At 43.8% G+C, this 14,031-nt stretch overlaps 1 protein-coding gene across 1 annotated transcript; it reads right to left on the bottom strand.

Moving 5' to 3' along the window:
• Nucleotides 1-10,005: 10,005 nt before the first annotated feature.
• Nucleotides 10,006-13,554, bottom strand: LOC136470089 (uncharacterized). The gene is made up of 7 exons (XM_066468048.1): nucleotides 13,142-13,554; nucleotides 12,742-13,046; nucleotides 11,922-11,989; nucleotides 11,649-11,833; nucleotides 11,470-11,556; nucleotides 10,986-11,069; nucleotides 10,006-10,890 (listed from the first exon to the last, which is right to left on the bottom strand). Exons 1-4 carry the CDS (start codon nucleotides 13,552-13,554, stop codon nucleotides 11,696-11,698), a joined length of 924 nt encoding a protein of 307 aa, XP_066324145.1. The 3' UTR covers nucleotides 10,006-10,890; nucleotides 10,986-11,069; nucleotides 11,470-11,556; nucleotides 11,649-11,695.
• Between the last annotated feature and the right edge of the window lie 477 nt (nucleotides 13,555-14,031).

Raw genomic sequence — 14,031 nt, forward strand, 5'->3', positions numbered from 1 at the left:
TAGGCCTGAACGTCCTGGCATTTGGTGTCCCCGACTGTGCGGTGTGGTACGAACCCACGAAATGTGGACCTGAGTTGTACTAAAGGTGACCTAAGGTGACTAATGATATGGTCTGTCTGGGTTTGTGTTAGGAATAAATTCTCAGCTGGTTGAAATCGATTCGAATCGCCGTCTCTCCCGGATAGTGAGAAACTTGGCTAGTCCCAACATCATAGTAACTGTGTTTTGGAATATGATGGTTCGAATGAATATGGAATTACAATACCGGCTATGGTTACTATTGTATGCATTTAAAATGATATACCACATGTTTGGCACAGGTTAGTTGCTAATTTAGAGATGGACAGTTATAATTAACTTGATAATGGAATCATAATTGTATAACTGAGTTAATCGCTTTTATGCAAAATGTTGTCAAGCTATCTTCACTTATACAGCCTTGCATGATCCTTGGAGTCATTTTATTTCTGGTTTATGACGGGTAAGTCTAGCTGAGTACCTTCTCATACTCAGGGTTTATTTCCCATTGTTGTAGATGGCACTGTGTATCATGGTTATTGCAAGAGTTGCTTCTATCCCACTATGGATGAGGAGTAAGCCTTGGGCAGGCTTCTTATTTAATCCTTCTACATGCTTTTGTGGATTGTGATCCTATGTTGGCACTGTACTAAACTATGTTGGAAACTTTACTTTCAAACTTAATTTTCTTCCGCTTTTGTTATCAAACTTGGTTTGTAATAACTTTGTTTCATACTCTGATGATGAAAATGTATCTGTGAACTTTATGTAATATGTGACATGTATGTTGAATCATGTACGATCTTGGTTGTTATAAATCGTTTATCGAGACCCGTCGTGGTACTCGACGGACTACCGGGTTTATATGGGTTCAAGTATGACAGTGTGACCGCTTGCGGGCTACCATTGTACTTGTACTCTTATAAATTGGTCGGTTCTATGACACCCTTGGCCTTAGAAATAGATGTAGACTTATCCTTTTTAGGTGGGAGAATAGAATTAACAACTTACTAATTTTCAGATTGAACATCATTCAAACTAGCAACGCGTTCTCTATCAGCTTGTACAATTTGAGCAGGGATCAAAGGTACCAAAGTAATTTTCTTTCCTTTATGCACAAAAGTGTATTTATTACTTCTACCATGGTGTGTAGCATCATTGTCATGTTCCCAAGGATGACCCAATAAGAGTGAACAGGCTTGCATTGGTACCACATCACAATCAATAGAATCAACATAAGAACCAATGGAAAATGAAACTCTACAAGTTTGTGTTACCTTTGCTTTTCTAGAATCATTTAGCCACTGAATATGGTATGGACGTGGGTGCGGTCGTGTGGTCAAGCCAAGCTTCTTGACCAAATCAGAACTCACCAAATTATTGTAGCTACCTCCATCAATAATGACACGTGCTCGACAGTTGCTGATGACGAAGAAAATCTAGAACAAGTTATGGCGTTGTAGCTTCTCAGGTTGCTATACTTGTGAGCTGAGCACCCATTGTACAATGATTCTCCTATAGGCCGTCGTGGCCTCGTCACCAAGGACTTCGCCGTCCTCCTCATCTGTATCTTGGTCTTCTTCATCTTCAATGTCAGAGGTGCTGATGTAACCATCTTCTATAGCAATGTATACCCACTGACTTGGGTAGTCCTTCTACACATGGTCAATGCCATGGCAGCTGTAGCACTGAATGCCCAAAGTGCGTCCCATCGATGCAATGGATGAGGCACTCTTGGTAGGCACCTGCAAAGAATTTTTACCTTAATCTGAAGGTCGTGCGGGAGGTGCCTTAGGTGTAGCAGTAACTCTAGAGGCTACTGGTCGCTTGCTCACTAGTGGAGGTGCCCAAAAAGTGGTTGGCTTGGTTAGCCCCAAAGATGGTGCCGAGCGTGGCGTGTATGTGGTGCTGACCTTGCTCTTGCTCTGCTATTCACGCCCCTGCAATTCCTTTTCTGCAAGCATAGCGAACTGAAACAACTGGTTGACAGTGTTAAATTCTTTATAATCAACAATATCCTGGATCTCGCGCCTCAAACCTAAATAGAAATGACAAATGGAATCTTCGTTGCCCTCCACAACACTACAACACATCAATCCCTTTTGGAGCTCATCATAGTAATCCTGTACATATTTCTCTCCTTGTTCTAAAAGCATCAATTTCTTATGCAAGTCTCTATGATAAGAAGGAGGAACAAAACGATCATGTATAGCTATCTTAAGTTCTTCCCACGTACCAGGTAAAGCATCCTATGCAGCTAGCCTATTCCACCAAATAATGGCAAAGTCCTTAAACTCATTAGTAGCTTGTCGGACTCTATGATGCTCAGGAACAAGGTGGGCACTAAACTTTTGTTCTACCATCATCTCCTAATCAAGATATCCCTCAGCATCATAATGACCTGAAAAAGTTGGTATTATGAACTTAATCTTAGCATAAGGATCATTGGGCACATGGTGATTATTACCTTGATGGTGGTGGACACCACCCATACCTATTGTGTTGCGGTGAATACATCGTCGTAATCTTGCTTGTCGGAAGGCTGCTCAATCTATGTTCCTAGTGGCATCATGCACCGTTCTGGCAAGAGACCAACGGTGTTGCTACCGGAGACATCGTTGTTGACTACCACCAAGGTTTCGAACTCAGTAACCTTGTTGGTTAGCGTGGAAATTCGTTTGTCCAATCTCTCCATGTGTTGCCAATGTTGAGTTCAATGAGTGCATTAGTGACGGCCTTCCTGATGGCCTCATTTATACTTTTTTGGGCATTCTCTACAATAGCTTGCAGTTGCTCTTGGCTAACACACTCGTTGACATCCTTGGGACTGTTATCTCTAGTCTGATCACCTCCTGCCATTGTAAACACAAAAACAGGAGCAAACGGTGAAAGTTATCCCTACCAAATGACTACGTGGTTGCAATGGTGTCACTTTTCATAGCAAGTGGAAGCATCTTACAAAGTTCTTACCAACACAAGAAGTGGGAGGTACAACCGACGGCTGGTTCGTGATACCTGTGAGGTAGTGGTACTGAGATTGAAAGGGCCTTTTTCTGTACTGATCTGAAGAGTTTGTGGAACTTGGAAGGCACACAAAAAATAATATGTATATTTGGCACACAAGTCAGTAACAGAAAGTAATGCTGAATTATAGTCCAAAGTACTTGTTCTCGTTGCTGGTCTAAAATGTTCCAAGTGCCAGGTGTGTGACAAACAAGTATGGTGGATAGCAACATGCCAGGTGTGTGAAAAATAAGTATGGTGGATAGCAAGAGCAACACAAACAAGGAACCAGACAGCACATGCTAACACAACTCACTTTGGCCTTCTCTATGTGCTCCTTTAGATATTGTTCCTCTTTTGCCCCTCTTTTTTCTATTTTTTAGGTTGTCGTTGTTTTTTGGGAAACTTTAACTTTTTCTTTTTATTTTTTGATATTTTTTTAACTTAGGAGCACAAAAGAAGTAACCACAGAAAATATGAGCTTAAACAAGTGAAAGGCGTGGCCTGTGAAAAATTCAGAAGACGTGCTCAAAATTGACAAAAAGCTTGTGACCACGAAAAGAGGATCTTGTGACCAGTTTTTGGCCAAAATAAAATTTTCTGACCCTAAGAAGACAGGGATGAACGGATCCAAAAAAAATTTCTGATCGATTTTGATATATGGAACGTCGAAATCCGAGTTCGTATGTGAAAACTAGACCAGTTTTATGAACTAACTCCGAATTAGAGGACAAAACGGGAACAATGCGCGCAAAATTGGTCACGGCAGCAAGGATTTGATGGAAACAATGAGAAAAAACATAGGAACTAGACTCTAACACGACCTAACCAGCAACAAGACCTCGATCAGGACACAAACTCAACACGACGGACTCTGAAACTAAAATATGCAAAGGCTACGGCACAGAAGGTTCTAGGACAGGAAAAAATGAGTATGGCACTAGACTATGGGACAAATGCGAAACACTCAAAACTAGGGGATAAATGTGAACCTGATGGTATACCTTAGCTTTGATTGTCACTTAATGGGAACAGGGATCCCGATCTTCCATCAGTTAGAGGTAACTATCACTGTGGCGAAGAATAACACACCGATCCGGCTTTAGATCGAAAGATCGAACCCTGCAATCTTCGCACCACAACTCCTCTGGTTATCAACCGAGACACAGATCTAGTTGACCTCACCAAGAAGGCTAATCCCTGCCTGCGCAACGAAGAACACAAGCAAGAACAAGAAAGAAAACAACCAAATTGCAGATGAATGATTAATATCATGAAGTTGGGGTCTCACAAACCGATGAACGGCGAAACTGTTCTTGACAGATTAATCTAAGCAAAACCCAAAACCTAATGACGGAGGTGTCATATGATTATAAAGGTCTTAGGGTCATCGCCTACCCTAGACGCGCCCCCTAACGGGCTCAAAGACGATACATGGCCCATTGGACCAAATACGGTGATGCAGCACCTAGATAGATTCTGGACGCTAATTTTTTCGACAATTCCTATGGATTCCGAAGAGCTTTTGACATGAGACAACCTGCATTGGCTTCCTTATTAAATTAGCTTTCCAACCATATGTGGATTGTCGAAAACAGAGTCCGGATGCATCCTGGGTGACCAGTTTAAGGCAGACTGGTCCTAGAGGCCGAGGCAGACTCAAAATCATGTTGGACCGGGCCTCTGATTTCCATTGGACGTCCTTGCTGGTCATCATCGCCTCCACCACTTCCTCTAAGTCCCTCATGACCCTCTCCAATGTTCCTAAGCAAGATAACATCATTAGGTAGTAGTCTATTCTCAAAAGTATGAAAAGGATCGCTTAAGAACAAGCTCACCTCTAAATTGAGTTGACGCATTCGAGCTCGGGTCATTGGACCTTGCATAACGGTTGGAGTATCAGCAGGTACATCTGAAGGAGTGATGTCCTCATCAAGGGCCATATAAGATTATTGAACGGAAAGGGAATGTCGCTTACAAGTTACAACTTCCTCTAGAGATGAGTGCAATATTTGATGTCTTCCATGTTTCTCAGTTGAAGAGATGTCTTCGCATACCTAAGGAAGCCATTGCACCCACCAACATTAAGCTCAAATTGGATTTGACCTATGAAGAGAAACTGATCTAAGTGTTAGAAGAGATGGAAAGAGTAACACGGAGTAAGGTCATTAAGTTCTACAAAGTGGTGTGTAAGCTTATGATCATGTGTGAATGGGTGCAAGTGGGTAATGTTAGTCACTAGAACACCTTAGCTACACTTAGGATGACTAGTGGAACATTGTTCATGTAGACCACTTTGTCTAATTAAGCTCCTAAGTGATGATATACATGTTGACCTAGGAAGTATTTTATGTAACCAATATATGAAATGCTTATGTGACCTTAGGAATACCTTAACCATGTTTAGAATGTCATTATGAACAACTTTGGTATTCATGACTAGGGCTAGTTTGGTCACTAAGTCATAGTTCAAGTGTAAGCCATCTTTTGAAAGTAGTATGTTTGACCTAGTTTGAACTATATCATAGAGACTTTGCATGGATGTGTTCACTAAAGCAAAGTTGTAGTATTTTAGTAGAGCAACAACTTTTATTCTTGGGTCATGAGCTGATTCAGTGCATAGCTTGGTCTTTTTGAGCTCACAAAAATCAACATTTCACTGTTTTTCAACACTTAGAAAATTTCTAAGTTATTTCTGATTTCTAGTTTGATAGGCCCGACTTGGAGATGATATTACTCCTTAACCATTGAGAATTAGGTCTTGATCATTTAAGAGGAATTGTAGATGGTATATAGGGCTTCAACTTTGGTTCAGGAAGTTTGCGCTAATGAGCTACGGATTAGGAGTTTGATCACCATCTTAACGCGTTGTCAGGCCGGTACTGGGGCTCTGATGGCCAACTCGGGCGGCCAACAGTGGTCGACCGGCTTTAGAGTCTGGACGCCACGTGGAGGCCGCGTGTAACCCTTGGCCTACCTAGCTAGGCCACATCAGGCCATAGCACGTCTTTACCCTCCCCAGCGCTCGCCCATGACTCCCCCGCTCCCATTCCCTTCCCTGGCTTCTCCTTTGCCTTCCCGCAGCAGCCGCAGTAGTTTAGCGCCATGTGAGCTCATCACTGTCACCATTGCTGGCACTGGCTCGCATCGCGTCGCTCGTTCGCCACCGCAGTAGCTCCATCATGATCCCACCGTACCACCGCAACCGCCTTGCTAGCTAGAAGCGCACGGTAAGCCATCATGCCATGCGTGGCCCTCACCGTTGTTTCTCCACTGTGCCCCATGGCCGTGGCCGCACCGCCTTCGACCGCCATTTGCCGTGATAGGATGTGCACTAGAACCGCTGTCGTACGTAGAAGCTCGGCGTATTCCTAGATTGAGCCACCTCGGCTGGCTCCGGCCTGCACCGCGGTGCCACCATGAGCACCGCCGTCGTTGTTAGCTCTGGCAATAGGTCCAACTAGATAGCTCAATAGGTGCGGGAGGTCATGGGGATCACTATAGTGTTGGTGCCATCACCGGAGAAGCTCCCCGTCGACGAACTTCGGCCATCCCACGCCGCTCCCCTATTTTTCCTGTCACTGACACGTGGGTCCGTCTGACCTGTGGACCCCGTGTAACACCTTTGGTGTTTTGACCTAGCACTAAAACTTGACATGTCATCATGTGCATTGCAAAGCATTCATAAAGTAGAAAATTTTGAATGCATTCACTAAATAAGCTTTATTTCATAAGTTGTTATTTTATGTGATGTGATTCAAAACTTTAAATAAAGATCATGACCACAAGGGTCAAATTTCATGTGATCATGTGAGGCCATGTGTCATTTGACTCAAATAACCCTAATGGGCCATGTTACTGGTCAAAAATCAAAGTTAAAGTAAAAAGGTAAACAAATCAAATTTGAATTCAAATTCAAATCATAAAAGTCCTTTTTGCCCCTTTTGTTTAATTCAAAATCCATTTGGAATTTGGGGTTGTGACAAAAAGCAAAGTTGAAGCTTATTTTATAAGGATCAACTTTGGTATTCAAAGTTTTTCAAGTTTACATATAAAATTTGGAGTAAGATAGCCCCTTGGTAAAATTTGAAAATATTCCTTAAAGCAAAGTTGTAGAGTTTGAAAAGTTGAGCAACTTTCATTTTTGGAGATTTTCAACTTCTTTAGTAAAATTGTGAGTAATTTGCAAAATAAACACAGTGGCAATTCTATAAATATTTCAAAAATCAAGATTGGCAACAGGGCGCCACCGCCCCACCGCCGACGTCCTTTCTCTGATCTTCCAGGCGCGCCCGTGGCCGCCCTCAGCTTCGCGCTGGCATGGGGTGCACACTGCGTGTCGTTCCCGCGCGCTCCTGGCTGTGCTATAAAGCCCAGACGTCGTTCTTTGCTTTTCTTCCTTCCCTCTGTTTTCCCGACGCCGCCACCTCAACTCCGGTGAGCTCTCCTCACCTCAGCGCAAGATAGCCCCGGAAAAGCAGTGTTCCAGTTTCGCCTGCTCCTTGCGCCTCTAACCGACCTGTTGTTACCACTTGATTTCACCGGGAACCGCCGCTAGCGACTCTTCTTCCTCGCGGCCGGTGACCTCGACCGAAACTCCGATTCACTGTGGCCAGCATCATCCGGTGAGCTGTTGCCCTTGCTTGTTGTCTCTACAGATTCATCTCGATGCTGTAGTGCTTAATCTACTCTTGCTTGGTTGTTTTGCCCACTGCAGTCACCGGAACGCCGCCGTCGATGAGGTCTGCTCCGCCGTGATCACTGTCACCGTCGAAACGCTTCACCATAGCTTCTTCAGTCTCGCTCGTTGCTTCAACACATTCGGGGTGAGCCACTGATGCTTCCTGAACTCTTTGTTTCACCATTACCGACCTTGTTTCAACGGCGTAACGCTGCCGTGCCACCGCGTTCGCCATGGCCGGCGTCAGCCTTGTTCTGTGTCGTAATCAACCTCCGAAATGCCATAGATCGATGCGCCTAGTTCTTGTGAACGTTTTGGTACTTTGGCCGTCGCTGTTGGGCTCACCGTCGGCGAGTTAGCGCCGGTCAGCGCCGTCGTTGCCGCGGTCAAAGCCGGAGGTTAGGGATGACATGCGGGGACCGGCTATCAGTGAGAGAGAGAGAATAGTGAGATTTGGTTATTTCTGAATTTTGAATAGTGCTGAAACTTTGGGAATTTATAGGAAAATAATTATAGCCTCAAAAAATCTGAAAATTTGTGTGTAGCTTCTGTACATGTTCTATTATGGTTTAAAAATATGAAAATTGAAATTTGAATAAATTTTTAATGTTCAAAAATTCAGTCAATTAATTGATAAATGCAATTTCCATGATTTTTGTAGGCCACTGTATAATTCCAAAAATTATGAAATTTATTTTGGTACACTAATTTGTCATGAGGAAGCTTACATAAAATGTTGAGGTCATTTGGAACAAGTTCATTTTTGGGCTTATTTCCAAATTAATTCAAAAATAAATAAAAGCAAACCCTAAGTGTTAGATTAGTGTTTGATCTTGTTTTGGTCATGTTTTGTGACCAGTAGGGTTTCAAGATCAGTTTGGTCAAGTCACATGTGTGTGGTCCTTGATGGTAGAATTGCAAGTTGATTTTATTGGCTTGCAACTGTACCGTGAAGGAAAGTTGTATTCGAGGTGTTGTTATATTTCATGCACCATGAAAGCATCATGTTTACATTATCATCATGTTGAAGCATATGTTATCATTTCGTGTAGAATCTGAGAGTGAGCCGATCCTAGTTGAGCAAGTTGTTGAAGGATCCCCGGTTGCCTCGGGATTCGATAATTGTGGTACTGATCCGGAACCCAAGATCGTCAACGAAGGCAAGCCCCGGTTTATGCATTAAACCCTTACCTTGTTTACCTTGAAAAGTTTATCACCTATGTTACCTATTGCATTAAGTTGATTTATTCAAATGTTACCTACTTGATGCATTGCCTACCTTGTTAATTGTTTACCATCCTTGAAGATGATTTCATTTACAAAGGCATAGAATGCTTAGTATGCTTTATGGTAGGCTTTCAAAGTAAAAGTTTCGATACAATCAAAGATGGCATACTGGCCAAAGAAAGAAAGAAGATAGAATGAACTAGAGACTAGTCAGGTGACTTATCTTGAATGTTGGATAATGTTGTCAACTATGTCACTTAAAGGCCACTCATTGTGGATCTTCTGAACGAGACACTTTGTAGTACTGGTCACATACTCCGGTAAGCCTACTTCGGCTAATCCGATCCTAAGACGAATGCCCACGCACTGGGAGTGGAGAGATGGCGGGAGTAGCGTGTACCCTCATGGCTGGAATGTGGTCGGATTGGAGGTGTGATGTGCTCTCGGGTGGTGTGGAGACGGCTTAGTATAGGAGGATCCGGTAGCGAGGTTGATATATGCAAGATTAAGTTCTACATATGTCGTGTGATAAGGAATCCCCAGCTGGGACTTGAATCAATTCGAATTGCCAGTGCTCCGTGGATATGGAGACTCGATTCATTATAGAAGCAATACAGGACTGGTGAATTACTAAAACACTAGTATAGTGCCCGTGCTAACGCCACGGCGTTTTTTCAAGGATGCACATATAAACAACCAAATACGATGCAGACGGAGGTACTATCAATGTTGAAGAAAGCCCGCTTAATCATGCATGCGATCGACCATGACCATGGCCTGCTGCCCCACACATTGTTCTTTGTTTCTGACAAACAATGTCCAGTGGCGACCACGGCAGCTGAAAGCCTGTAGTACCATAATCATCATGGTACACACAAAATCTAGTTTCCCAGGATGCAACACTGAGGTATATTTTCTATCATCTTGGCGGGAAATGAAGGCATAAATGGACAACAATTAAATATCAAACAAACTGCAAACATTGTATTTAAAATTCATATTGCAGTTCTCATCAGCTAATACATGTGCTAAACCAGCAGATAAGAGCTTAAGCATCAAAACACACCATATTCATAAATTAATTAAAGCACTATTCTTTCAATTTCTTATGCACGGAAAGTCTCAGGGCATTAAGCCAGTACAAAGTAACTTGGACTTCCACCGTATTACTGCCACCATACTTCTAACCTTGTTCAGTACATCAACACTGTCCCGCAGTATGACTGCACCCTCTGGACGCAAAATCCTATCCATCTCCAGAAGAATGTGTCTGCATCACGCCTACCTATTTTGACACAAACATATTAACAGAAGATATGATTTGCCTCTGCATTACCAACACAGGAGAAAGAACAGAGGACACTTGCTTGTTCTGATATAAACAGCCCGCGTCTTCATCCCGAATCCACGCTCAGGCTACTGCAAATCATCAGACGAGCAAGTCCCAAATAATCCCGAGTGACAAATGAAAGCCATTCATGCCAATGTGCACAATCTCAAGCTGGGGCCACTACTGAAACATATCACACTTGCATGCAATGCAATAAAGCAGAATTCAGCAACCAGGACAGATAATAAGCACGACAGCACAACTAATAGATCGAACCAGCAACGCTTAAAAAGATGGTTTAACGACATCCTACTGTCTGAAAAGGGAAAAATATAAAAAACATATAGTTGTCATATACAAATGTAGCCATGCTCTCAAATCTCAAGGCAAAGAGAAACAGACCTTTGCAATTTATCTTTAGTAGGACATTTGTAAGACACTGATCATTGACTCTAGTTGGTGCCACACACTGTAACAATCCCAAATTCAGCAAGGCATTTCTTCTTCCAAGGCCCTGTAAAGGTTAATGGCACAATGATCTCAAGCAATGCCTTAGCCCATCAGGAGGTAGAGTCAGCCATCATACTGATGTTGTGGCCCATATCATGGAAATACTCAGCAACTGTAATTCCTGATGGAAAAAAGATACAATATGACTGTTAATAGAAACCGCAACAGTTTTCTAGAATATGCGGTCACCGAAATCTTGTGTTAATTAAGTAGTACATGTTTGTGCTGTTTGTCATTGCCTCGAGAGCTCGTCTGTTACTGAGAGTCCAGCCTACAAGTTATTATTATTGCTGATGCAAGCTTCAGAAGACAAGAGAAAGATGTAGTAAATCTGCACGTATAACTGATAGAGATATATATTTGGACAGAGGAGATTTGCAGAGTGTTCTATAGTTCAAGCAGATTCTTCTTTTACCATGCCATAAACCGTAAAAGTATTTAAAAATACCCGAGCGTGATCTAGTACCTCGTGTACACATAAAAGTGATTGAAGTAAAAAGAACTTAATAATACATGTCATTTGCACATAAATGTAGCTAGAGTTTAAATTTAGTAATCCATCCAATAAAGAAAGATAAAATTTCTCATATTTATATACTTGTATCTCTTGTGCTACTCTTAATCTACATGGATTAAATTTCTCATATTTATATCAAAAGAAAGATAAACAGGTGCGAGAGGGGAGGGGGGCGCATCTCACCTAGGAGTTATTTAGCTATTTCTGAAGTTCAGTTCAGCACGTCAGCATGTTGTGGTGATCTATGGCTTTGATGTGAAGCACACCTCCCTGATTATGACAAGGACAAGGAACTTTTGCATTTACCTGCGTTGCAATGGGAGCCAAAAATTTGAGGGGAAGGAAGGAACTTTTGCATTTACCAGCAAGGCAAGATGTCATTGATATCCTGGATTCAGAGATCCATGGGCTAGGCAGGAGGTCTCGGATGTGACTTCCACTGGTGACCTCCTCTTGTCACCACTGACTTCCGCTGGTGGCCTCCTCTTCTTGTCACCACTGCTGCATCAGACTGGAACCTCCATTTACCAATATGCAATTCACAAAGCTACAAACATGAGAAACAAAAATTTCATAACCAACCAGAAATTTTTGAATTGACTGATGGATTGAAGTAACAAATTTTCGAATCATACATTTCCTGAACTCCTTCCAGCAAAATCACCACATGAATCGATCATTTCATCCATGTTGCTACAAGTGCCTACGACAATCATTAGTTAGCCGCAACGAAACAGAGCTCGTTAATCCTAGACAGATTCAGAAGAAAATACATCATCAATCCCAGACCAGACTGGGAAGAAAATAGATACCGAAACAATAGGACTCAACATTGAACTCTTGTACTGTAGTGCCATCAGGATTGCACGAGAAGCTGAAACGAACATGTGGCGAGTTCACACAAGCCTGCAGTTCCTCGATGTGGCAACGGCGACAAGCACGCGGAGTGGACGACGAAGGAGGCCGCCACCGTCGCGGCCTCATCCTCCTGAGCCACCACCGTCCATGAAGTATCACCAAGAATTGGGAATGTTGAACAGGCATTGATCTGGAAAATTCAATGTCTACTACATGGTTGTTGAACCCAATTTTATTTATTCAGACATGATTATTTAACCTTGAATTGTGATGCCTCCTGCATACATTTTTAATCTGGGATCAATCCTTCAGTCAGAAGTGGATTACAAAGACAAGCAATATTGTACTAAGCAACCAAATCCGAGACATAAGAAATCGGCAGTGCCCCAAATAGCTAGATAGTTTGGACCTCACGACGACATGCGCTGCAATACGAGGCATGCGTTGCGTAGGCTTGGATCATTGGGCGTCGTTTAAACCTTTCCAAAATCTTGGAAGAAGAAATCAGCAGTGCCCCAAACAGCATGTTGACTGAACCAACCATCCTACAGGAGCAAATTTCACAGTAAATTGAGAGGCGATGATGGGGAGGACGACCTGGGTCATGGCGGCTGCTGTCCCGACTGGTACTGCTGCAGCTGCAGCGCCAACCGTGGGAGGAGGTGCCGAGGAGGCCGTCGACGACGTGCTTGCGGGTGAGGCCGGCAACTATGGCAGCGCCCCAGGCAGCCACGCCTAGGCATGCAGCGCCCCCGGCGGCTGCGCCCCAGCCAGGCCAGCAGCTGCCGCGGCCAGAGGAGGCGCACCCTAGCCAGGCCAGCAGTTGCCGCGGCCAGGGGGCTGCGCCACCAGCCACGACGGAGGCCCGTCCAGCCACGCCCCTGGCGGCCTCGCGCCCTGCCCTGGTAGTCAGATCAGATCCGAGCACAAATAGTAAGTTAGGGTTTGGGTGCTCGGTTTGGCACAGCTGGAAGGGACTACCAAGGGGCGGGCGTACCTGGTGGCGAAGAGGCCGTGCGGATCCTTGGAGGGGCGCCCACCGGGGCCGTCGTGGGGGCACGGCTCGCCCGTCGGGGAAGACCGAGTCTGCGCGTGACCTTGGAGGGGCGCTTGCCGGGACGCCACCGGGGAAGACGGAGATGCCCCTGTGCCTGCCGCCGCCTCAGGAGAGGCGATATTATTATTTTTCTTTCTGCAAAAAAAGAGACAGGCTGAGCCGCTGAGGAATCGAACTGTGCCTGCGGTAAGCGGACGTGGGCGCTGGGCGCGGGCGGGCGTTGGGGGCGATCCAAAGGAGGAAGACCGTCGGATTTGGACGAGCAAGAGGGCTAAGAGATAATCTGGTGCATCTGTTTTGATGGTGTTATATTTTGTGGGTGTATTTATGGGTGTGGATGTAGCATAGGTCATGACTTGGAGCATGCATTTATTGTGTGGCTGTAGATTTATTCTAACTGGTGTATTATAGGGTAGGATGAGAAAAAAAATAGAATGAGAAGGATTGGAATATGGGAAATGTACATTTAGTTTGAGATAATGAACTAAAAGGACATAGGGGTAAAACTTGAAATAGGATGAAGAATAGTAAGCTTTTGGCAAAGAACTTTTGAATCTTGCTACATCCTTAACTTGTCCCAACACCTGCATCTTTAAAGTCTTTCACCCCCTGTTACGTCGGGTCAGTCTTATTGAGTACTTTTGTACTCAGGGTTTGTTAACCCTTGTTGTAGGTGAGTCTCATGCGTAGGCTTGTTTTGGTCCTTGCTGCATGTCAGTGTTTGAAGTTAATGACGATGAGGAATGATGAATGGCCTTTGGACAAGGCACTAGTTTGTATGATAAATAATGTTACTATAATATTATCCCGCTACTATGGTTGTATGACAC

The sequence above is a fragment of the Miscanthus floridulus genome, chromosome 8, assembly GCF_019320115.1.
Source record: "Miscanthus floridulus cultivar M001 chromosome 8, ASM1932011v1, whole genome shotgun sequence".
NCBI lineage: Eukaryota > Viridiplantae > Streptophyta > Magnoliopsida > Poales > Poaceae > Miscanthus > Miscanthus floridulus.

Coding starts and splice junctions, on each gene's coding strand:
- LOC136470089 (XM_066468048.1), bottom strand. CDS start 13,554: ATGACCTATGCTACATCCACACCCATAAATACACCCACAAAATATAAC. Junction 13,047..13,141: donor CACGGCCTCTTCGCCACCAG/GTACGCCCGCCC, acceptor TCTGACTACCAG/GGCAGGGCGCGAGGCCGCCA. Junction 11,990..12,741: donor CAGCAGCCGCCATGACCCAG/GTCGTCCTCCCC, acceptor TGATTGTCGTAG/GCACTTGTAGCAACATGGAT.